Source organism: Marmota flaviventris, chromosome 13 (assembly GCF_047511675.1).
Source record: "Marmota flaviventris isolate mMarFla1 chromosome 13, mMarFla1.hap1, whole genome shotgun sequence".
Lineage (NCBI taxonomy): Eukaryota > Metazoa > Chordata > Mammalia > Rodentia > Sciuridae > Marmota > Marmota flaviventris.
This window is the reverse complement of record NC_092510.1, coordinates 69,354,888-69,381,072: the sequence shown is the minus strand read 5'-3', so window position 1 is coordinate 69,381,072 and position 26,185 is coordinate 69,354,888. Positions and strand designations below refer to the sequence as shown.

Below are 26,185 nucleotides of genomic sequence, written 5' to 3'. Positions count from 1 at the left end.
GATGCGTGGCTCATGCTTGTAATTTGATCTTCCTTGAATGGGAAGATGCAGTTTGGTATCTTCCCTGCTTCCTCTGGAGGCCATTCTGACACGACTTGGATGGCAAAGAAATGACTCTTGGCAAGCTCCAATTTCATGAAATGGCCTAAAGAAAGGAGCATGGCCACTGCACGGGGTTGGCATGGACTTGATGAGTGGGACTGTGCACCCCAGGGTTTCCAGCATCCAGGTGATTACATGCTTCTAGAATTTAAAACCATTTGCCAAACTGACTCAGAGAGCTTGATGTATGGGATTTATGGTGACAGTTTATGGTAACTCATCCCCTGAGCTGAGATTCTGCCTGTTCTAACATGCACGAAGCCCTTCGCCCCTTGGGCCTCAGTTTACCTGTCTGTGAAAGAGGGTCTAGCCCGGATGAGCTCCCAGTTTCTTTTAAACCCTTGTTTTTACAGGTCTATCCTGTGGAATAGAGAGCACAGAAATCAGACACACTGTTCTGACTGCTATTTATACCTGGCTTTGGTTACTGATATCTCCTTCTTGGCATTGAGGGGGACGGATGTCTCTGGCTATTTAGGTCTGGGCCAGGGGAACCTGCAGGCCACAGGGTCTAACTTCTTGAGAAGTTGCCCTGACCCCTGCTCCCCTCTTCACCTGGGGACCGTTGTTACTTCTGGACAACTCTCCTTCTGTCGAGCCGAATCCATCCTTTCAACGCCAGAGGAATCATGAGCCCCTGTGGGCCTCAGCACAAGCATGGACTAGCCCAGCTGACTGGCTCAGCCCAGAACATGGCGGTGGCATCTGATTAGGGGGCTTCAGAACGGGGGTGCTAAGGTGTCTCTGCTTCCTCTTTCAGACCACCGAGTATTCAGCCATGGCCTCACTGGCCGGAGGACTGGACGACATGAAGGCCAACCTGACCAGCCCCACCCCCGCAGACATCGGGAGCAGCGTGCCGGGCCCACAGTCCTACCCCATTGTGACAGGTGAGGGTAACTGGGGTGAGGGGAAGAATGGCTTCTTGGTGCTTTTAGACATGACTGGCCATTTACTTTAATGAGGTTATGAGGTCCTGAAACAGGTCAGGGGGAGACTGCTGGGGCCGCAGTTTTGGCTGTGATGAGACATAATTGTACATTGTTCTCAAAGAGAACAAAAAAAAATGGGGTGGGGAGTGCCTGTGAGTGGGGTCAAGTGTTCAGAAGTCTGGGATTTATCCCTCTCCTAAGCCAGGCAGCCCTGCTTGGTGCCAGCTTCAGGGAGGGGTGGAACACTTCACAGGCGGTATTTTGATTTTCTAGACAGGGGATGAGTCAAGGAGGTCAGAGGCTTAGGCTGGAAGATGCTGGGTAGGTGCCAAGCAACTGCCTTCTTGGAAGGCCCAAGGTAGCCAGGATGTTCACTGTCCGTGTGAAGATTGAGTCTGGGGCTGGGGTATAGCTCAGTGGTTGAGCACTTGCTTAGCATGAGCCAAGTTCTTGGGCTCCATTCCCAGAAGGCAAAGCAAAAGAGTTTGGCCCTTCCACTCATAACTGGGCTTGTGCCTGCCTCTTTCTAGCTGTGCAATCTCAGGTGAGTCATGTAAGAATTCTGGGCTGTGGTTTTCTGATCTGTATGATGGGAATAGCAAAATCCTGCTGCCCAGGGCTGCTGCGAGGATGAACATGTTCCTGTGTATAAGGTGCTTTGACTCTTGCCTGGCACACAGTAGGTACCCAAGAAATGGAGCTAGTGTTACCCCTCTCTGAACCCTTTTATGTGGCCTGTCACTGTTGGGCTTGTTGCTGCAGAGGACCCCTCTCCATAACTCCATCGCTCTGCCCCGTGGAACCCCAGGAACAGGCTCAGTGGCCATCTCCAGGGGGTTGCCCAACCTGGCAGGCAGGAAATACAAGTGGACAGTGGGGGACTGATGGGCTGCTCTTGGGCTTGAGCACTGGGTGGGGGTTTGGCCGGATCTCCCCACAGGCTGGTGTGCAGAACACAGTGAGTAGTGACAGAGATGAGGAGTTCTCAGATGTGCAGGTGGGCTGTGCGTGCATCAGGGATGCTGAGAACTAGATCTGGGTTGGAATTTTAGGACTAGGGATGGGCGAGACAGGAACTTAGTCCCAGGCATGCCTTAGGCCAGAGCAGCAAGGCAGGGAGGGCCAGCTGAGGCCTGAACCTGAAGGCCAGTACTGGGGTTCAGGCTGAAATAGTTAGAGCTCTGTTTGCAGGTCTGGGTACCAGATGGTAGTCAGATGGGCTGGCAAGAGTGACTTGATCCCAGTGCACCTGAGGTGGGGTGGAGCCTGCAGTGCAGCTGAGCTGTGGGTTGGGAGAGGTGAGCAAAGGGGTAGGGAGCCAGGGAGCTTCAGTCCAAGTGAACTTTTACACAGACGTTGAATGAGGTCTTCTCTGCTGGTGTCAGCAGGGTCCATGACAGGACTTTTCACAGCATCCCATTTTGCCCAATTTAAGGGGTAATTAGAAGAGTGAGAGCCGGCCCCCAGTCCCCCAAAACCTGATCCTTATTCTTTTCAAGGAAGCACAATTAGGGAGGTGGGGGTGGGAGAGTGGAAAGAAGACTGGACCAACTCGTAATAATCGTCACTGTCACTTCCTTGAGTGCTTACTGAGTGCTAGCCACTCTGCTAAGTGAGTTTGTTTTACCCTCAGGAGAACCCTGGGAGGTGGGTCCTGTTAGAAGAATGTCTGTTTCTTGCCTAAAGAACCAGGACAATTGAATATTTTGGCTAAGGTCTCAGGTAGTGATCAGTGGCACTGCAGTGGACACCAAGGATTGTGCAGCTGTCCCCTCTACCACACAGGGGTAATCTAGGGGCCCATCCTAGGGCTGCCACTTCCTTGCTGTCTGCCTTTGGAAAACTGGGCCTCAGTTTTCCATCTGTGAAATGGTCCTGGTCTCTCAGGGTCCTTCTGATGATGAAATGAGATCCCAGGGTGACCACACTGCAGAGAGAAGGCTTATGATTAGAACTGGGGTTCAACAAAAAAAAAAAGAGAACTGGGGATCATGGGGAACTTGGGCTTAGGCAAGTCACAAGAAGACTTTACATCTGTATGTGCACATCCTTGTGGATAATAATCCACTGAACCAAGGCCGAGGACTCCTTTCTGAGGTGCTTGTCTATAGAAGTGGCCAGCTAGCGAAAAGAATCATCTATCACATAGATATGTCTAATTGCCTCACATAGGGCTTTAAGAAAATTTGAGCCACACTTAAAAAATATTATGAATTTCTGGCTTCCCTTAAAAAATTAGAAGAGCAGTTCCACTGGGCCACCTCCCACATGGCCATGGGATATTAGTGTCAGCAGCAGCAGCCTCTCAGGACAGGCCTGCACAGCCCTCAGCCAGCAGCTCCCACTTTATCCTGCAATCCCAACCTGGAGAAGCACTGGAGTTGAACAGCCCTGACCTAGAAGGTTGGCGCTGAGGGCAACGGGTGGGTTAAGTGTCCTGGCGCCTGCAGAGGGTGCAGCAGGCCTAGGCAGCAAGTCTGGGTGTGGACTGTATTTTCAGATAAACCGATGACCAAAGAGCCTTCATATCTTAAAGTCACATAATCGAGTAGGAAAAGACTGTAAGTATCCCAAAGTCATAAATATGCTTAATTTTGAAGAATTAAGAATAATCTATTATCAATATAATCACTAGGTTTCTTATAAGCAAACAATAGCATAATAGGGAAAAAGAGCTCATCAACAACAACAAAAAATAGAGAATACTTAGGAATAAACTTAAACTCCACTGAAGGACATAAATGGAGAGATGTTGTTTGTTCTTAGACTGAAAATCATGAAGATGTCCATTTCCCCTAAGTAGTCTTTTAGTTCAAAGCAATCTCAAACAAAATATTAACGGATTTGGGGTAGGAGGCTTTGTCCAAATGATGTTAAATATTGGATACATAATTACTCTAGGATAGTTAGAAAAATTCTGCAATTAAAAAAATGGGTAGAAGCCCTAGAACAGTTAAAAACATACAATAAAGCTCCAATAACTGAAATTGTTCTTGAAAGTAAAATTTCAGACAAATAATGGACCTGAGTAGAGAGTCCAGAAACAGATCCAAATATATGTAGGTGTTTATAAATGCAGCCTATTGGACCCCTACCTCACTTTTGTTTGGAGGAGTACTTGGGATTGAACTCAGGGGCACTCAACCACTGAGCCACATACCAGCTCTGTTCTGTATTTTATTTAGAGACAGAGTCTCACTGAGTTGCTTAGCACCTCACTTTTGCAGAGGCTGGCTTTGAATTCATGATCTATTGCCTTAGCCTCCCAAGCTGCTGGGATTACAGGTATGTCCCATGGTACCTGGCTACTTCACTCTTTATATCAAAATAAATGGTTGTTGAGGTGATGGATATCCTACTTACCTTGATTGGATCATTACACATTGTACATGTGTATCAAAATACCACAGTGCATCCCGTAAGTATGCATAATTATATTAATTAAAACAAAAAACTTCAAGTTGATCAAAACTTTAAATGGAAAAAATAAACTAGGGAAAAAAATAAGGGAAAATATTTATAATCTTAGGAAAGGCCTTTTAAAAATATGTTATAAATAGGGGCTGGGGTTGTGGCTCAGTGGTAACTCGCTTGCCTAGCATTCGTGACGCACTGGGTTCGATTCTCAGCACCACATACAAATAAATAAAATAAAGGTCCGTCAACAACTAAAAAATATTTTTTAAAAAAATAAAGAAAAAGTATAAATAACTGTTAAAATGGCGAATCTTTTGTATGTAGGTAAAAACACCAAAAGAAGTTGAGTAAAGTGGCGCACATCTGCAATTTCAGTGATTTGGGAGACTGAGGCAGGAGTTGAAATTGCAAATTCAAGGACAGTCTGGGCAAATTAGCAAGACCGTGTCTCAATATAAAATAAAAAGGACTGGGGTTGTGTAGCTCAGTGGTGGAGAGGCCCTGGGTTCAATCCTCAGTACTGCACAAAACCAAACTAAAACAAAACAAAACATCCAAAAGACAACAAACAAAATTGGGGGGCAAAAAGTAGAACACAGGTAAGAAAGAATTTCCTTAATATGCAAAGAACTTTTAAGAATGATTAAGAAGAAAAAAGTCAGTAGAAAAGCCAGGCAAAGTGTATGTATAGGTAATTCAATGGGAAAAAATGCAGATGCCCCAATAGTATATAAAAATGCTGTGGATCTGACTCATAATTTTAATGCTGCAAATTAAAATAATCATGAGACACTTAAAAACAATACCATTAGCTTTTTAAAGATTAAGGTTTGGTGTTGGAAAAGGTATGAGAAACATATTTTTTGTATATACTGTAATAGGAGTATAAATTGATGTAATTTCTTATGGGAGGGAAACTTGTAATAACTACCAAATTTTTCAATATACATACCTATTCTCTGACCTAGAACTTTTATATGCATTTTAAGGAATTCTTCTCACAGATATATTCACACAGGTGCACAATGATATCTACATATGTATAGTAGTCATGAAATTATCACAATAACAAATAAATAGAAACAATATAACCTCTATCAATAGGAGCTGGCTAACTAAATTATGACTTTTTTATACAATAAAGTACTATGAAACCATCAAAAATAAGTAGAGCTATCTGTACAGACATGAATAAATGTCTGAGATACATATTTGAGTAGAAGTGAGCATATGCTAAGTATGCTCCCATTTATATAAAAGTATAATACAATATTATAATATAGAGACAGTGCAAAATATAATACAAAAATTATATTGTGATTAATGGAACCATTATATGAACCCACAACACATATGCACACACACATGCACACACACACACACACACACTATATCAAGACACTTGTACGTGATATTCGGTAGAAGATCTCTACACCCCTTCCTCTGCTTTATGGAGCATTGATCACATACTAAGGATAAATCAAGTTGGCATTCTCTACCCAGTCCCACCCAGAGTCCCCTTGGGATAGTGAATATTTACAATGTCTCTTTACTCTCCTGAAATTAAATTCATAAAGAATGTAGACTGTTTTCACATCTAATTTCAGATAAAACCAAAACAATGCCCGATGAGGTAAAGAAGAAATAAAAGCAACATTATTTATTATTAAGTAATATGTGTTTGATATGCATACCTTCTGAATGTCTAAACCCCGTGACATCATGGAGGGGCCTAGGGCTTTCCGCAAACACAGAAACACCACTGTGAATGCAGCCCCCTGACCAGACATAGGCAGGGGTGAGGATCAGGGGTTCGTGCCTGCCCATCCTGAGCAGGATTTCACAAATAGGAGAGGAACTCTTGGCAAAGTTCCTTGTAAGACAAAGGTTTGCTTGATTTACATGGTATAGTTGGTAGTTGCCTTCCTAGAAAAGTCAGAGTATATGAAGGCCATGGAAATTGCAAGTTCACACTTATATGTAAATGAAGTTCAGTTCTAGATTCGAATATTTGTAAATAGGTTTTTGTTGTTGTTTTACGCATCTGAATATTTGGCGGGACATGAGAACAGTGTAGGATGAAGGAAAAATTTTTATTGTATGGGACAGTTCCACTGCAGGCCAGCAAATGCCCCTCCATCATATAAAATTTCAAAGCACCCTCTAGGAAGCAGTTAGGTCCCATTGTGAATTGTTAAGACACCTTGAAGGACATCCCCTAAGAACTGTCGGGGGCTCCATGTTGCTACAGGGCACTTATTTAACCACCTGTGTTGGTGGCTGTGCTGAAGAAGTTCTTGCTGACGAGATTCTGAATCTATGAGGGGGACTATTCTAGCCCACTTCTGCCCTTCTACCCACAAGACCCAGAGCATAGTGGCCACTTCTCCCCACAAGACCACAAGCTCAGCCCACAGCTCTACCTGGGGTCTGGGGTGGCAGGGTGGGAGGTAGGTATTCCCTGAGCTGCTCCATCCCAGTCCTCACAATCCACGCTGTCCAAGAAAGATGTCATTAGAGAGCAAGTCCATTTCTTACTACCATTTACATGACACATTCGATATTAAGTTCAACCCCTGCTCTACCAACTGGGGCCACGGTTCAGAAACTGCTCACCATTTGTGAACCGGTTCCTGTCCTGTCAGCAGTTTGGGCCTATCCTGATTGGGACTAATTATCTGCAGGTGTGACCTTGGGCCATAGGCCTGCTGATGGGGCATCCACTGTGCCTACCTGCCAGAGAGGACAGCAAGTGAGGCACCAGACTTCCTGCTTCTACCCACCTCCCCGATGGTCAAGGAGCTGGCAGTCTTGCCCCAAGCTGGGCTCATGTGATCTTTTCTTCAGAAGAACAAAGGACTGATTTCAAGCCTGTGTCCTTATTGTTCTCTTCCCCTGGGAACCACATTTTTGCATTAGTAGATTGGAATGGCAGGAAGAGGCAGAGAGGCTTCCTTTGGTGCAACAAGACTAGAAGGCACTGGCCTAGTAGGTGACCCAGGCCCTGGAATCTGAGGCTTCCCATGGACACTGCCCACTTTAAGCAACAGAAACCATGCTATAGAGCAGCAGATGAGCACCTGCCAAGAAAGAGTGGTTACCAAATTCCCGAATCCTCCAGCTCTGATTTGCTCCTTTTCTTGGCTCAGTATTTGGAGCCTCAATTTCCCAAATTTGAAAATCCAAGAAAGCATGCCTCTTTTGCCTTTTTTTATCTGAGCAGTAGCTGAGGGCTGGAGGAAAGAGCACCAGACTAGGAGTCCGAGGAATAGGTTTAAGTCTGGACTTTACCATCTAATAGGTCCTGTCTTTGGGTAAATTGATTGTTCTAAGTCTCATTGTTTCCCTACTCATGAAATGGGGATGGCAATGTCTGCCCCACCTGCCTCCCTTGGCTGTATTTGGGGATAAAGTAAGTCGTAGTGGGAGAAGGCTTGAGACCTGCGAAGTGGGTATCTGAGTGTGTGGGGGCAGCTGTAGGGGAGGACGGAGGGCTCAGAACTCAGTATAAGCACTTGCCACCCTTCCTTCAAGCTAATGTCCAGGGCCGGGGTGGGATGATCATGGGATCTGACTCTTCTTCATACCTGGGAAGTCTGAGGCCCAGAGAGGGGAGGTGGCCTGCTTAAGGCCACATTCAGTGAATTAGAGCTGGAACTGGAGTTCACCCAGGGCCCTGCCCCACCTCCCAGCCTGCTGCCATAAAAAGGTCAGAGGGACTTATAAGAAATCCCATTCAAATTTCAGAAGGCATTTCTTTAAGCATGTCTCTGGAGCGGGAAGGCCACCCTGCCTGAACTTGAAGCCCAGCATGACCATATTCTATCTGGGTGATCTTGGATGAGTTATTAACTTCAGCCCAAGTTCCCCACCTGGGAAAGAGGACTCACTCAAGTTGTCACAGCACCCTGTGAGGATTACGTGAGTGGTCCCTGAGAGGCTTAGGACAGTGGTGGTGTGGCGGGGAGGCACATGGTAAACACCTGATAGATAGTAGCAATTAGTACATTTCAGGCCCTGGTACCAAAAAGTTCTTTACCGCTGTCTTGGGGGGCATAAGACAAAGAGAAATTTACCTAGTGACAAATCTCTGTATGGGGATGCAGTCTCTTAGGGAGTCTTAAAGGGCCTGACCTTGCCAAGGTCCACAGAAAGTGTTCAGTCTTGGAGATTGTCAGGCCATCTGGCTGAGAGGAGGGGGAATGGAGGTCTGGGTGTGGTCCAGGGACTCTTTCCCACATGTCCTAGTGTCTGTCATCAAGGGCAGGACACACAGCTGTGTGTTTGGGGATTTCTGAGAAACACTCCAAACCTGTGCAGGTGTTGCTTTTGGCCTGGGAACCCATGAACTCCAGGCCTTGGGGTAGTCTTCAGGACCAGCAAGGCAAGTTGGGCTGCACAGTGGGAGACCCTCAATCTGGCTGAGTGGCCTTGGGGCTCTCCTAGGAGGCTTCCCACTCCTGTGTGCTCGGCCTCCTCCATCCCGCTCTCCTCGGCCGGATGCCAGGCAGCTCTGAAGGGCCGTTTGTTCATCTTTCCTGTGAGGAGTGCCCCCTTTGACCCATTTTTATGAGCCTTTTTGAGGTGCATCAGATGCAACTAAATATCTTTTCCTCTGAGTGAAGTCATAATAAATAATGAAAAGCAAGGGTAGGAGAAATGTCTACGTATCTAGGCTGCCACAAGGTGCGGCAAAAATTACAGTAAAAGCTCTAATACAGCTTGATAGCTGGAACCCAGTGGTTAACCTTGGAGTTTCCGCTGGAAGATGCTGGGGCACCTGAGCTGCTCCATGCATCAGAAAGGGAAGGTAATATCACTGGTGACTGTTATTCGGCTTTCACTCTGTGCTTGGCTGGGACTACAATGGTGACCCAGGGAATAACCCCTGTCCTTACTGGCCTTGACTGTTGGGGAAAGCCAGGCCACCAAAGTAAACACACAACAAACGTGTAGAGTGACTTTATTTTGGCATGTGCTCTGAAGAAAATAAACTGGGGGAAAGAATTGCAAGAGGCTGGGGTTGAGGGGTGGTGGTGAATGGGGTGCAGCAGGGGATGAAGTGGCAATTGATCTGAGATCTGAATAATGAGAGGCTTTGAGAAGATGTGGGGGAAAGGGATTCCTGGCAGAAGATACAGCCTCAGAAAATGCCTTTTAAATGTGTAAAGGAATGAATGAATGAGGTGCCTAGAGCTGCTGCCAGTTGGGCCCAGTCTGTAAATCAGGCTGTAGGGGCTCTTGGAGGCAGGAGACACCATAGAGGTTGGGTAGCCTCTTCACCCTGTCTGGTGTTCATTTCATATCAGGGCTTGGTTACCTCTAGTGATGGGGATCTCACTGCCTCAAAGGCAAAGAATCTGCAAGCAGTATTTACATGAAGCTGTTCTCAGTTTGATTTCCTTTCAACTGTGAGAGCAGAAACAGGTTCTTCAGTTAGCTCAACATCTATACTATGAATTCATGGACCCAGGCGCTGCCTAATATGACCCTCCTCCTGGCATGTGTCCCTAAGGCCCAGTCCAGAGGTTGTTTGGTCAGTGTAGCACTTTTAAAACATAAAAAAAATTAGACCTATTTCTTTAAAGATCAAAGAAATATCCAAATATCCATCAGTAGGGGACTTATTAAGTAAAGAGTAGCTGATACATACCCTGGAGTAGCCTTGGACTAGAGAAAAGAATGAAGAAGCTCTATATGACCTGAGTGGATTTTTTGATATACATAATTCATGAAAAAAGCAAAGTACAGAGTAGTATCTACAGATGGCTACCTTTTGTGTAATATAATATACTTTCAGACATTGCAAATACATATCTGTATTTGTGCAAGTTAAAGAAACTCTAGAAGAATCCTCAGGAACTTAAGACCATGCTTAAGCAGACGGTGTGAAAGAGCACTTTTCATGGAATATCATTTACATTTTAAATTTCTGAACCATGTCAATGTGTCAACTACCAAAAAGTTATATTTAAATGTGCCTTAAAAAACAGATGATTTAACAAAAGACTGAAATGTCTAGTGTCTCTGGAAAACACGGAGGACTTGTCCCTCTTGGGTCTACATGCCCATGTAACCCTACCAGGGGGAGACTGACAAGTGGCTGCCTCCTTCAGATGCCCCATACAACATGCAGCCAGGCTCTTGCTTATTGACCAGCTAGCACCCTGGGCCATTTGCGATTTTTGACCCAGCACAGTCCCATCGCCCCATCCTGTCTTGTCTCCTCTTACTCTCACTCCTGCCTGGCAGAAACCCTCTGTGTCAAGACGGGAAGGACTACCCAGCTGGCCCTGCCAGTCCCCGACTCCAGGCCTGTGTCAGGCTGTTCCGCCTGCTTGGAGTGGGTCTCCCTAGGATCAGCTCAGTGCATAAACTGTCAGAGCGGAACGCCTGGGACACCACGAGCAGAGTTCTCGGGATGTACAACAGCACAGCCTCTCCTCCCAGTGAGGTATCAACTCTCTCCAAAGTAAATGTCATGGGCCCTTTGCAACAGCAGTGGTCTGCTTCAGGGCATGCACTGGGCTGCCGCTAGAAAACATGATATCCAAGATTGGAACTCTCCCCTGAGACACAGGGTACTTGCATTCCAGAACAATCCAGGGTGAATTCTATTGGCATTTGTTTTTCAAATGTTAAATAGATTCATAATGATAGAGTCTTAGATTCCTAGGAACCTGGATTTTGGAATGTTAGTGTTTGGGAGGGTACTCAGGGGTTCAGAAGTGCCAGAAGTCTGATCATTCTAAAGTCAAAATGGAATTCAAGCATCTCCATAATTAAAATGTACATCAAAGAAAATGATGATTTGCTTTCAGGTTAGCACAGTGTTCCCAAGAACTATTTGTTGAATAAATGAATTAATATTTGTGTGAAGTGCAGTGTCAATTAAAAAATATAATTTCAGCAGAAAGTACTCTACTCATTTCTGACCTTGTATTTTGTAGGATAAAAATAAACAAAACTGGATGGAGCTCCTCCTAATGCACTCATAGATTTTTTTACACTTGCAGGCAGCTTGGAGCCGACCTTTCCAAATAGCCTTCAAGCAGATCTCTGGGCCTCCAGCTTTCCCAGCCCCCCTGCTGTGATCCATCTTCCTAAAATAGCGATTTCATTAGCTTGTTCTCCTGGTCAGAGATCTCCAATGCCTTGTCATTGTCTGGAGGAAGAAGCGCCAAACAGTAGCGCCTGGGTAGTTTGCAGAGCTGTTGCCATTCATCTTTTTTTTTTTTTTTAATACCAGGAATTGAACCCAGGGGCACTTAACCACTGAGCCACATTCCCAGCCCTTTTTATGTTTTATTCTGAGACACGGTTTCACTAAATTGCTGAGGGCCTCGCTAAGTTGCTAAGGCTAGCTTTGAACTCACAATCCTCCTGCCTCAGCTTCCTGAGCTGCTGGGATTACAGTTGTGGGCCACCACGTCCAGCCTTCATTCAGTCTTCCACTCAACTCACCACCCAAACTGAACTTCTCCTTCTTATTTGTTGAGACCAGGTCTTGAGGGGGGTGGAGTGTCTGCCCTCAACAAAATCAGTCTGACGGGGGCTGCGATGTGGATACATGTACAATCCAGAACAAAACAAAGCCAAAAAGAAAACCAGATATGCCCTGGAAGAGGCCAAGTGCTTCTTCCCACAGTGGAGGGAACCATGGCTCCCTCCATGGCTCTACCTTGGCTCTGAGGTTTGGGGAGGTTTGGGGAGGTTTGGGAGGAGGTGATGTCTAAGCTGCTCCAGGGAAAGCTATGCATTCTTGGCTTCTTTGCTTTGAAGTTTGGTTTGATCTCTCATCATTCCTCTTTATTTAAAATAATTGTTTTTTTAACTAAAAAAACCCCACATGGTCATTATAAAATAAGTTCCAGTTTTACAGAAGAGCATTAATGACCTGCGACTATACCCCTCATTCAATTCCTACCCATGCTGCAGATGTCGTCAGAGTTGACAGTTTGGTGAATGTCCCCCAGAGCCTTTCCTATGCAGAAGGTTCCATGCACCAGGTTATACACAGATAATTTATTTCCCACACATGGGTTCAAACTCTGATGTTTTTTTAATTTTTAAAACACGTGCTTCATAGTTTACAGACACTCTAAACTGTCAGGCAGGATCTTTGTTCTCTCTAAAGATGTGGATGAACCACCAGGGACTTTTCTTTAGTAATGCATTGGGCTTGACCCATATCCTCAGAGCTACAGGGTGAGTCCCTCTTAGCATTTGATCCACAAAGCTGCAGACAGAGGAGGACAGGCCCAGGAAGGAAAGAGGGCAGGGAACTTTGTTATCCAAGGGAGGTCTAAGGCTGCTGACTTGGAGCCACTTGGGGTCTGGCTGCTGCCTCCTTGGTGCTCAGGGCTGTGTGGGGAGAGATAAGGAGAAGCCATGGGGAGGCCAGCTTCAGTTTAGTGCAAAGGAGAAATTCTAAACAGTGGGAGCTTTCTGAGAGCTAAATGGGCTGCTTCCAGAGATAATAATGATGATAGCTAATGTTTATTGAGCATTTGTTATGTGTTTTGGGTCATTTAATTCTTTACTCTTGGAAACATAGGTACTATTTTTGTCCAACTAACAGGTAAAGGAAAATGCCTGAGTTCACCAGCCAGTAAGGGGAAGGTATGGTTTTCTCCAAATTCCAGCACCGACCTGTTAGTAGTGAGCTCTGCATCATGGCAGGAACCCAAGCACAGCTCTCTCACATTCCCTTGAAGCACAGCTAGGCTGGTCTGGGTGTGGAGGGGGTCCTGTGGAAGCTGATAGGACTGCCTAATCTCTGTATGGACTCCGGATCAGACTGTCTGACTTTGAACCCCTGCTCTGCCACTTAGGAATGGGTGACCTCTGTTTCTCAACTGTTAGTGTCTGAGCCTCCAGTTCCTTATCCATAAAATGGGGATAGAACTTTGTTATGTGGATTAAATGAGTTGATACTAAGGGCACTAAGCATCTTCCTGGGCTACTTAAAAATCTGGAGCTCAGGAAAACAGCCTGAGGCAGAGCCAGGCTTGGGTCCTCACATCTCAGGGTGAGGGACAGCTGGCAGGGGCCGGGGCTCTTCTACTGTTCTGGATTCTCCGCTGGCCTCCTGTCATAGTTTCTAGCTGCTGCTGTAACAGATGACCACTGTAAAACTACACGGATTGATTATCTGACAGCGTGGGAGGTCAGAAGTCCTCAAATCAGGATGTCCATAGGACTGCGTTCCTTCCAGAGGCTCAAGGGAGACCCTGCTGTGTGCCTTTGCCAGCTTCTAGAGGCTTCCACAGTCCTTGGCTCGTGGCACCTTTTCTCTGTCTTCAGTGTCAGTAGAGAGCATCTTCCCTCAGCTTTGACCTCTGCTTCTGTTGTCACCTTTCTGTGACTCTGGCCCTCCCACCACTGACACCAATGCCACCTCTTCCTCCTCCTCCTTTTTTTTTTTTTTTTTTTTGGTACCAGGGATTGAACTCAAGGGCACTTAACCACTGAGCCACACCCCCACCCTTTTTTTTTTATTTTTTATTTTGAAATAGGACTTCACAAGTTGCTGAGGCTGACTTTGAACTTGTGATCTTCCTGCCTCAGTCCCCTGAGGTGCCGGGATTACAGGTCGCACCACCATGCCTGGCTCCTGCCACCTTCTTACAAGGACCTTTATGATCCCATTGTCCCACCAGATATTCCAATGATCTCTGCCTCTCTAAAGCTTTAATTCAACCAGCCTACAAAATGCCATTTTCCACGTGGGGTAACCTATGCACAGGTTTGGGGAATTAAGATGTAGATTCTTTGAGGAACCACTTTTCTTTCTACCACACTCCCAAGGGCCTAGAAAAGTCTCCTGCCTCCCTTACCCTGGGGGACCCATCATCTGTGAGGGGACGGGGACCTCTGTATCTCTTGGGCTCTGTTTCCTGCTGTCTCTGCAGCAGTGGCTGGTCCTTACCCTGTCTCCAACTGTGTGACAAGTTGGAGCCTCCAAGGTACCTAAGGTTAAGAGAGTTTGGAATTTTGATGCCCTTAGCAATCACCTCCTGCAGCTCTGTCACTGAACAGATGGGGACACTGAGAACTGAGAACTCAAGTTCCCCAAAGTGAGACAGCCCTGGAACCCCCATCACTTGCCTTCTATTCCAGGGCTTTTTCCTCTGTGCCAGACTCCGCCTTCCTCCTTACAGAAGGGAACACCTCCCTTCCCTCTCCTCCTCCCCAGTCTGACCCCCCACTGCCATCTGTCTACCTCTTCCAGGAAGCCCTCCCCTGGAACCCTCCATCCAGTCCCATCTTCTTACCACCTTCTGACTCAGCCACGCCCCTTCCCGACTCCAAGCCTTTGTTTCTGCTGGTGTCTCTACTCAGGATGCTGCTGTCATTTGCCTAGAGGTGGTGGCATCTGTTGTGACAGGAAGAGCACTGGACTGACTGACTAGGCATCATCCCAACTCCTCTGAGGATCCCCTTGCCCTCCGTGAGCCTCGGTGTTCACATCTGCCCTGTGGGAATTGTAATCCCAGATCATCCTCTCCTTGCAGGACTGTGGGGGCGCAAACTGGACTGAAAGTATGTGAAATTGACCCCCTCAGTGTAAGGACCTGTGCCCTTTCTGTGAGTTCACGGAGAGCCCCCATCTTGATTCTGCTAGGGTCCCACCTCACCAGGCATGTGCACAGGAGCTGGTCCAAGCTTGGCTTGTAAAAGGCTCTCATGTCCTTCTGAGGGACTGAGCAACCAGCAGACTTGCCAGTTTCTGCCCATGTGCCTTCAGTGCATGTCTCCTGGGAGCAGTCCCCAGGTGCTCCCCCCTCCTCCAGGAAACCCTCCTCATACCCCATGCAGACTCCCTACATGGGTCCTCGATCAGCCCTCCATTATGCCCAGTACCCCCTTGTGCCTTGATTTATGATTCTTTCTGCGTATACTATGAGATTCTGAATTATCTCTGCCTCCTCCAGCCCAGCCGAGTGTAGGGCTGAGAATATAGCGGAACTCAGGAAGTGCTGGCTGGCTGGATGAGCTGTCATGATTGGCTGTTACTAATCACCCTGCACCCCACCCTTCTAGGTCACTGTCAAGGTTATTGACATGATTCACACACTCGCACACACATATCTTTGGTGAGCAAAAAAGGCACATTTGATTTTAAGATATTATCCTAATTATTTCTCCCCCAATGCATTAGCTTCTAGTGCCTTCCTGTCCTTTCCCCCTACAATGTTCACATCTCCAGGAAAAAAAAAAAACTCTCTCTAATTTATCTCTATTAGCTTTTATTTTCATTATCAGAGAGGCCATAGAACTTCTACTCCCACTCTGAGATGGTCTATAAATGTTTGGTGAGGCTGTGTTTAGCCTGGATCCTTAGGGACGCTTGCTGCCTATCTGGATGAGCCTGTCCAGAGAAGTGTTTGTCTTTCCATACCTGTTAGTCATTTTTGTACCCCTCTGTTGCCCCAGGTCTAGGATGGTGTCACCTGTCCACCTCAAGGAGGAGTTGGTATATAGAGTAGGGTTTCAGAGTGAGGCCTCTCCCCAGTCTCCATCCTGCGCAGCCTAAGCTAGGATACAGTAAGAGTCACTGACAAGAGTAGTAGCTATTGCATCCAGCTGGCTCTGTGCCAGGCATTGGTCTTAGCACTTGACTTTCTGTTAACTTATCTAATCTACATAACAACCCTAGGAGGGAGTTATTCTTGTCTCCATTGTCCTGGTGCAATAACTGAGGCACAGAGAAACAGAAACTGGAAGAAGCTCACACAGCTTATGAGTGATGGAGCCAGAATCAAATACTGGCAGACTGAAGAGGCCACACGCTTGGCCACGGAGCCACAGTGCTCTCACCAAGCCTGGCTTACTAGTGCCAGGCAAGAAGTCTGACAGAGGAGGTCTGAGTGAGGCAGGCCCTGATCTGGGGAACAGGGTACAAACCAAGCCAATGTGTTGATCTGGGGATGCCTGTGGGGACCTCAATCTTCGTTGGTCCTTATCTTGGCTGGAGGGCGTTGTGACAACTCACCCTCCAAAAGCTGGCACCTCCATAAACCCATCTTCCTCTCTGTGTGGAGCAGGCCCTCTGAGAAGTTTGGTACAGTGTGTGGGTAGACAGCAGCTGGAAGAAGTTCCTTCTTCCTTGGGACACTAAGGCAGTGCCCATTCAGAACACCCGAAGGTATCCCAGCCTCTGCGGACTCTCAGCCCCTGCAGTGCACACCCACTGCCCAGGCTGTGTGGCCCAGTGTGGGGAGACCAGCATGGCCAGCCACTCCCCACCTACCCCCAAGCTTTCTTCTTTTGTTTTCAGAGGGGAAAAGAAAAACAAGAGAAAAATGATTGTCACTGCTTTCCTTCAGTAGGTTTTCTTCCTCCTTCTCTGGTCTTCGAGAGGGAAGGCCAAAAACCTGGAGATGGCTGTGCCCCCTGCACCTGGTCCTCTTCAGGAACAAGCCCATTAAAGTCCCCAGCTCTTTGTCCCCATGCCATGGGCTTTCAGCTTTCTGGTCACTATTCCTTACTTACTCAAGAGGAAATCAGATGCCACACACTAGTGCAGGAGGTGCAGGGTGGGGGACCTTGGCCAGGCACAGAGAAGGGGAGGATAAGGGAGTGGGGTGCTCACCTCCACAGACTGTCACATCCTCAAGCTGAGAGTAGGGCTGCGGTGGGAGGACTGGCCATGTCAACTGGAGCTTGTCTTGGGGTTTGCCTCCTCCTCCCCAGGATCCCTGACTTCTATGCATGATCAAGATGGCTAGATTTGGGGACAGGAGGGTTGAGAGCCCAGGGAAGATGTAGAAATGGCTGATGGTGCGCTTAGAGCTCTGGGCAGTGAGTCTTTCTTCACCAGCTGGATGGACCGGCGATGTTAGGGTCTGCATCCTTCCAACCAGTAATGTCAACCCTGCAAAGCTGCTCAAAAAGTATTGTCCAGAAGAGGACCACAGTTGGCCTGCATAGTCCTCTGTGCTAATATAGAGTGAGGTTATGAAAAGCTATCTGTGCTTTTCTTATTTTAAAATCTCCTTTGTGCTAATTGGCTGATGGAGTAAGAGGCTCCCATGGTGCAGCCCAAGGCCCAGGACCCAAGGTGGCTCCATCCCTCCACCACTCCCTCCTCTGGTCCCCCAGCACCATTTTGGCTCTATTCCTGGCTCCCAGGGGCCTGTCCCAAGCAGGCCCATCAACTGCTCAGCTTCTCTGTGTCCTGAGCACACCTCCAGCAGGGACCAGCACTGCCCCTGGCACCCTCTCAGATGAATCCCTTCTTTGACCTTTGTAATTATTCCTGCTCAATCTCCCTCCATGTTTTCTCCCTCCCCCTCTGGAGGTGCTCACTCCTGCACCCTCTCCAGTGTATTAAGGATGTGAGTGAAATTGATGACTGGGATGTCTCAGGTCTTTATGATGATGAATGACTTTCACTGCCAAAGCTTTTATTGTCTGTGATTTGGGAAGAGGGGGGAACTGATATATCAAGGCTGCCTGTCACACCATTTAATACAGTTATAAATCCTGACGTCACTAACTGGTGGTCAGGAGCTGGAGAATTCCACTGGCCTCTGCTTTGCTGAGCCTTTATGGATTTTTTTCCCTCTCTTGCCTTTCATTGCTCAGCTGTCACAATTGTGTTTCGGGAGGGGTGGATGGGAACAGCTAGGTGGGGACTTTAAATATCCCAGGGACATCCCGGTCTAAGGAAGAAATGGGAACCCTCCCCTCACCCTCACCCTAAAAGAAGGTGCAGATGGAAGGCCTTTGGTTCTTAGGTGAAGGTCCCAAGATGCTTCAGGGGAAATTGCTCAGGGGAACAAATCCTAAAAGTCTGCTCATATCTTCTTGTGTGTGCACCATCCTTTACAGTTTACCAAGTGACTTAGCATCTGTTACTTTTGAGATCCTCCTTCCATCCTTGGGAGGGCAGCAGGGAGAGACTTGATCCTCACTTTACCAAAGGGGAAACTGAGGCCTCATCAAGATGAAGTGGCTTGGCCAGGGCCACCCCAGATGGACGCAGAGGGAGCACCCTGGGAGAGCACCCTGGGAGGGTTTGGCAGAGCATGACCATGGGGAGCAGAGGACATCTGCCAGGCAGGCTTGGGCTCCAATCCTTGACCCCCTGTTAGTGACTGACCCTGATTTCCTCACCTGGAAAGGAGAATAACTCTCCTCGTCGGTTGTTATGAGGACTAGATGGGCTCACGCATGTCCATTTCTTAGCAAGTTTCCTGCCCAGATAAAGTGCTTGGTGAACCTTTTTTAAAGGCGGAACTGCCATGAGAGAGACATGGGGCAGATGAGGCAGAAGTGAGAGGAGGGCCGCTTACACCTTCCTGAGGTTGCATGGTGGGTGGCCAGGGAAGGCTTCCCGTAGGAGGTGATACTCGAGTACTGAAATGGGCAGGAATTAGCCAGGCTGAGGAGAGAGGCAAAGAAGAGTGTCCAGCCAGAGAGAGCATGGTAAGCAGCTGAGGTGAGGGAGGGCAGGCCCACGAGGCTCCCAAGTGCCTGGAGTCAGAAGGTGGGTAGCAACTTTGAAGGAACCCTTTTGAGGGTCTTGACCAAGGATGTGAGGAGAAAGAGACCCAGTGAGGAGCCTGGGCCCCTGGATGGAGGTGAAAACCCAGGGAAAAGGTGGGGCCTGATCGCAGGTGTGGAGATGTGACTGGAGGAAACCCCGTGCTGGGGGCAGACCTGGCAGTAGTCCCATGTGGGGGGTGGTGGGAAGCTGCCATCTGGGGGGGACCCTGGTTGGAGTTGGGAAACTGGGTGAATAGTGGAGCCACTGGCTGAGACAAGTACCACAGGAAGAGGAGCGGGACAGATACGTTGGCTCACTGGTAGAAACGTCCAGAAGGCAGTGGGGGAGGAGTCGGGCTGGGGGTGTGGACTTGGAAGTTGTGGGTTAAAGATGGTGGGAGGAGCAGGGCTGGGCTGCTCAGTGAAGATATTCAGGTGACAGAGGTCAAGAGCAGAGAAGCCTGGGAAGGGACTCTGAGAAACAAGTGTGGCTGAAGAAAAAGCAAAAATAGGGAAATCTGGGAAGAGGTGATAGGTGAGGGACGAAGCACATCACGACGTCTTCCCATCTCGGAGGGTGGAGCAGTCCCAATTCTTAGTTGTCAACAACTAAGAATTGTCTCTCTGGCTGGTTTAGCAGAAAAGGGAATTTTCTAAGGATATGAGAACATTCAGGTTCCCCATAGCCAGGAATGACCCGAGCCGTACTGTAGGAGATGTCACACCATCACCCGAGGACTCAGACCCTTCAACTCACACGACCGTCACTGGACGCTGGATGTCGCCACGGGACCTCTGCCTCAGCAGGTGGACTCCATGTGGTGCCTGCTTCTTTGTGGCTTCTGAATTAAAGACTCGCACACGTGTATCTGCTTGGTGGGCCCAGAGATGTGCTGTGCCCTAGCTGCAAAGGAGGCTGGGAAATCACATTTCTGATTTCTGTCTCGACAAGCCTGAGCTCTTGAAGAACAAAATTTCCCAAAGCAAAGAGGGGTGTGTGATGGTGTCAGGTAGCTAAAAACATTTGGAAGAATTAGAGAGTGGGCAGAGAGATCTGAGAAAACAAGGACTGGGAACCCTCCCTTGGCTTTGGCTGTTAGGAGGACCTTATTTGTTCTTTAAGTCATTTAGCTACTCTAGTCCACCTCTTGCTACAGGGTTTGAGACAGCATTAAATTAAAATCCAAGGACATCTACACATCTGCCAGAAACCACCCAAAGAAAATGGGGTGATTACCCTGGATTCTGGGATGGAGGTTGTGACAGTTGAACCCTGAAGCCCAAGGACAGCCGTGGACCGGGTTGTCTTTGAGGATCTGAGTTAGAGTAAGCTCCTTGGACTGGCGGGAAGAGAAAGGGAGAGGGAAGAAGCAAGAACCCGTGGCCTGGTCCCAACCCTGTGAGTCAGGAAGGTAGCTGAGAGGCATTTCTCTTTAGCTAGAACTTGAGTGGCTTCTGAGCTTTGGTTGGTTGCTTTTCTTCCATGGGGTGGAGGCATAGAAAGTAACTCCCATTGGGAAAAAGCTTCCTGTCCTTGTGGGCACAAAACCCCAGCACTTAACAGAAGCAGAGCCCTGAACAGTGTCTCAAAAAATGTCCTCTGAGTTGATGAGCATTTGCTTTTAGCTCTGTGCCAAGCATCATGCTGAGCACCATGGGGAGATGGGGGTGCACAGGAACTAGTCTCTGTGCTGGAAGGGTCGGGTTCGTGTCTTCTACTGGACAGCTGTCCCAGGCAGTTTGAAGAGTGCTAGGACACAGAATAGCATCCAGGGCACCTGAGAACACTAAGGAGGGAAAGTGGGACTGTGAGTGGGTGGGGCAAGGGTATCGCGGGTGGCGGGTTCTGTTACAGGGGGTGATAACATTGGAGAGGGCCAAGTGCCTGTCAGGGCGCAGCAGCAGCGTTTGCTAAAGCACAGAGCCGAGCTGGAGGAGAATGACTTGCTGTTTAGTGTCAGGTTGGGGTGGGGGCTGGAGCCTATACAATTCCAGGCAAAATGATCAGAAAAGGGCAGAGAGGGGTTCTGCACTTGACCTACAGCAGAGGGGAGGCAAGGAGTGCAGGGTCCAATTGGAGATGGCTGGAGCCAGGCAAGGGGACAGTTCAGGGTGGGTGGAGTGGGGCTCCAGTGTCTGAAGTTGGCTAAGGGCAACGCTCCCTAATTAAAAGCTGATTCAAAGGTGGGAGAAGTGGAGCCATTGGGTGCCAGGGTGTCAGGACTGGGCCTTCTTGCCCTGGGGTGCCCCAGAGCCTGCTGGGTGCCCTCATTATGCCTCTCACGTGGCAGGGAGAGACATGAGCAGCCATTGAGACGCCGGGTGCCTCCTGCTGGTGTGTGGAGCGCTGGGCAAACCACATGAGATCCCATCTCGCACATAATGTGCATCCGAGGACAAAATTAGATTGAGGAGTAAATGGAGCCGAAAATTTCCAAAGCGTTTCCCGTCAAGAAGCTGCTCGATTGCATGTTTTAATTCTCTGAGTCCTCCTGCCCGGCGAGGTTCATTTTGGTGGGGATGGCTGAAGCAGAAGGGGCTTGGGATGGGAGGGCACTGCTGGGGACCTGGGACGCAGAGACCAGAGAGGGAAAGAGGCCTTTCACATGTGTGAATCCGGACTTCACGTGTCTTGTCTCCAGGGAGATGTGGCTTGGACCTCAATGACCCAGTGAAATGGGTACTATTTGCCCCATTTTGGAGACAAGAAAATTGAGGTGTGAAAATTAAGCAACCTGCCTGAGGTGGCATAAGTAGAATGCAAGTGGCTGGGATGGCAAGCCCTGGCCTGTAAGGCCTCAAAACTTAAGCCGATGTCACACTGGGTTGCAGGTTTGAATATTTCTATTTTATTTTATTTAATTTTTGTCAGAGGCTCTGCCTTCTTTCTCCTTCTCCCTCTCTTCCCCTGCCTCTTTCTTTTTCCTGTTTCCAAAGCCCAGGAACCTCAGGAAGGGGAGCAAGGATTATTATTCCCATTTCTCAGTTGTATAAAGCAGAGCTCAGGGAGGTGCAGTCATTTGCTGGTAGCAGAGGGAGAGGTCAGTGGCAAATTCAGTGACATCAGGATTCTACGTGTGTCCCCCTTCCTGGCCCTGCCTCGCAGATTCAGAGGCCTTGCTGACGTGGGCCAGGTCTGTGGGGCCCCAAAAGATACTGGCATTCCTGAATCTGCTCGCAAAAGCATCCCTGGTTCACTTCAGGGACATTAGAAGATCGTGGGACACTGGAAGAAAAGAACTTAGAGTCAGTTTGTTTTAACATATGGGATGTTCTGTGCAGAGAGAAGGGAGAGGCAGAAAAGGAGAAAAGAAGAGAAAGGACATTTGGACCAGAAGTGTGGGAGTTTCTGGACGTAGGCCTGGCTGTGCCTGGCTCTCTGGCAAGGCCTGCTCCTGCTGGGTTCTCCCCTACCTACAGAATAGGCAATGGATTCTTTTCCAATAATTGTCAAGGTCCTTTTTGATGTGTGTGTGTGTGTGTGTGTGTGTGTGTGTGTGATTGTGTGTGTGTTTTTCCAAGAAAACTTTCATTCAGCTAGAACCTTCCTGCTAAACTTTATATAAAACAGACCTAGGGCTCACTGGTGGGGGAGTGGGAGTCCAGAGGCCCAAGGTCCCCTGGAGGCTCAGAGGCACAGACTGAACCCTGTGGCCTCCTTGGTGTTCAGCGTCCGTCAGGCTGTGGTGCCACCTGACTGCAGAAGTCAGGTAAAGGCAGTCAGGTTTTTAGTCCCCACAGCTGGGACCTCAGCCTTCATACCTTACACATCAGCTGCTGCTGCAGCTCAGCCCCACCTCTGCCTGAGCCTGGGGAAGCTCAGACTCAGTTCCTGGCTTGTCTTTCCTTTGAGGTTTATCCCCTGGAACGAGGGGAGGCAAGCAGTTCAGACCCACACCTCTTCCCCAGCCCTGCCAGCTCCTCCAGAACAACACTACCCACGGAGTCCCAGCCCCCATGCCTCTTCCTCCAGGAAGGCTGCCGTCCAGCTGCAGGACTAAAATCTCAGCTCTGCTCTTTGCTGTGTGTGAGAACCTTGGACGTGACCCTTTGCCTCTCTGAGCCTCGGTTTCCCCAACTGAGATGGTGCATAGCTGGTAACTTGAACCCGGTCGGGCTGACTTCTATTCTTGCCCCCACGTGACGACACGAAGCTCCCTATTCAGTAGGGCCCCTGCCCCTGCATTGTACGAGCACTTTTACTTCTGTGATCCCCTGTGGGGCTCCTAGTGGCCCACAGGGGATGCAGGGCAGGGCTGACGGAGATCCAGAACTGGCGGTGGCTTGCAAGCAGGAGCCTGAGCTGCACCAGAGCTCGCAGAAGCAGCCAGGAACTCTGTGAGCCGCTACCTGAGCCAGCATCTCTGGGAGAGGAGGGCTGGGCCGGGCTGGCTGGCGCTCTGGCAGCCCGCGGCGCCAGCCCAGCAGTGCGATTTAATGCGTGTTCTCTACAGCACATGAATTTGCTGTGCTCCCTGGGAGGTGCCTCTGCGGGGTGGGCTTGGTTTTCCCTGGCCAGCCGCACACCTGCCCAGCCCTGCTCCCTCACAGGGGCCTCCTCAGCAGTGGGTTCCCAGCATCAGCCTCACTGTTAGATCTGGGGACGCCGCTGAGGAGTGGGAGCCCATGTCACAAAGCATCCGTGTTTTCTGGCTGGGCTTTCTCGGTTCTGAGCCTTGCTTGTGACATCTACACCTGGCCTCTGGACCAGAATTCGACTGGCTGTGGCCCTGCTTTAGGATTGTGACAGGCCTGAGTCCCTTTAAGAGAGATCATAAGCCTATCAGAGGCTTAGACCTTCACCGATTGACTTTTTCTTGAACCGGATGGGTGGTTTGTCCTCAGATCTTGGTAGTGTTGTGCCATCTTCCCCCAGGTGGAGGGATTGGGCTCCCAGATCACAGGCAAGATGTTCAGGGAGGGGAGGGATGTGCCTGAGGCATAGTGAGGAAGTGGAGGGTTTTCTAACTTTTGGTCTGGGGCTGCCTGCGCCTTAAGGAGCTTACACCAGATTCTCTGCCCTGACTTAAACCATGCTGGTCAGAGGAACCTGGTGGCAGGGCACAGCTGCTGGCATTTCCAGTCCTGCCCCAGGTCTGGCTTCTTTGTGCCTGTGCAAGCTTGGGCAACTCACTTAATGTCTCTTAGCCTTGGTTGCCTCCTCTGTACATTTGAAGTCAAAACAAGCATGACTAACATTTGGGAGCATTTGCATGGGCCAGGCAACCTTTCTTAGTGCATTACACGTACTAAGTCTTCAGTCCTTTTAAACAGTCTAAGGAGGTGGCACTGCTTTCCTATTCTATCGATGAGGAAACCAAGATTTGCCCCAAGCATGCAAAACAGCTGATAAGCCATCCAGGCAGCTGCTGCCAGTACTTGCCCTCTTAACCCCTAGGCTCAATCTCCCATCACAACGACATGAACAATTTCTATTTCCTAGGGTCGTTTTGGTGACTAAGCGATACAATACCTGAAGCTCTTAGAAGGGAGCCTGGCAAATAGGATAAGCTTGATCGTGCCTCTCCTGCACTCCATCCATCCAGTGTGTGCTCAGCAGATACTGTGGCACAGCAGGTGGGGGTTGGGGGGGGGCAGTGGCCAGCTCCAGAAGCTTCCACTGTGGGCAAAGTGTCACTTCCTTCTGCACTTGTCAGTGCTCCTATTTCCATCTTCACATGACTTATGTGTGTCCTGAGCTGGTGGCCTGGGACAGGCCTGGTGGGACCTTGAGACTTGGCTAAGGTGCACCTGGCATCATGATGTTGTCCTGGAAAGCAAGAAGTTCCTTCCCTGACACCTCTGTCCCAGAGCAGGGGCAGGGAGGAGCCCACACTTCATGCATCTTAGATTCATTATTATCTCCCCTTCTAGACAGTGAGAGCCCCTTGGGGCACAGACTGTGTCTGGTTCTTAAAGTTAATTTTAAATCGAATGTTAATTTTGAATAGAAAGTAATACATGCATGTGGTTAAATATTCAAACCATACAGAAAAAAAAATAAAATGAAAAATAAGTCTCCTTCCCCCAACCTCAGCCCTCCCAACCATAATCCTTGTCCCCAAAGTTAACCGTGTCTTGTGAATGCTATCAGTATGTTAATCAATTGGAATATAGATCTTTTCCGTTTTTTACTAGCACAGGTGGAATCATATCTTACACAAGGTTCTCTTGCACTTTGCTTGATTCATTTAATAATATACCTTGGAGATCTTTCCATAATCCCCACATTCAAATCTTCCTCATGGTTTTTTCAAAACTGTAATATCTCATCATAAGGAAGTATCCTAATTGATTTATTCTAGCTATTATGATAGACAGCTGGATTTCTTCCTCCCTCCCCTCTTCCCCTTCCCTTCCTTCCTTCCTTCCCTTTCATTGTAAACCTTGATGTATTTTTCTGTATATTTCCACAGGTAAAGTACTAGAAGCAGAATTGCTGGTCAAAGGGGAGTTCATTTGTATTTTGTGACTTTCTTATTGAAACAGAATCTTTGGGACATGTGGGGGGAGCATAGGTTCCTGAAGTCAGAACCTCAGTTGGCATCTTTCTTACTGGGTGCCTTATCTGCAAATTGAGGATTGTAAAGAATTGTATCTCCCAGGGTGGCTGTGATAGTTAAACGAGATGTACACACGGTGTATTTAGAACAGCACTGGCACATGGTTGAGAGCTATGTAAGCCATAGTTATTGTTGTAGTTGTTATCACTATTATCATCATCTCTGGGTCCTCTGAAATACTCAGCCTGGTACTTAAAACCTAGTCGGAGTCAGATGATATCTGAATGAGTGAATGATGAATGAGTGAACTCTCGAACTAGCCACAGCTGCCCTGGATCCTTCTGCTGTAAATACTGCCTTCTCCCTGTGCCTGGAGGAGGCTGCAAGCCATCAGCATGGTGGGGTGGCCCTTCATCTTCACTGATTAGAACCCTGCCTTTGTTGTTCTACTGTGTTGGGTCAACAGTAACTAGTTCAAGGAAGATCGTGCCACAAATGTACATGGAAATATTGACTGAGCCCCAGGGTCGGCTCTGAAAGGCCAGGCAGTCGAAATTCAAACATGCTCTCAAATCTGAAACACAGGACTTGAGTCTGATAACTTCCTGTGATTGCTGGGCAGTGGTCTACGTCTGCGGAATGAAGGAATGGGAAGGGCTGATAATAGCAATGTACACTGCACCTCAATTCCTGGGTTCTCAGATTTGTCTTCCTGGCTCTACAAGTCCAGATTAG

The 26,185-nt window shown here is 48.3% G+C and overlaps 1 protein-coding gene across 3 annotated transcripts in view; it reads left to right on the top strand.

The window, feature by feature from the left end:
* Positions 1 to 26,185, top strand: part of Pax5 (paired box 5) — a 194,812-nt gene that overhangs the window by 104,776 nt on the left and 63,851 nt on the right. For all 3 annotated transcript variants that reach the window (XM_027931013.2, XM_027931011.2, XM_027931012.2), the window contains one exon: positions 863 to 992. In XM_027931013.2, coding sequence (XP_027786814.1) covers positions 863 to 992 — 130 coding nt within the window. The remainder of the gene's footprint in view (positions 1 to 862; positions 993 to 26,185) is intronic.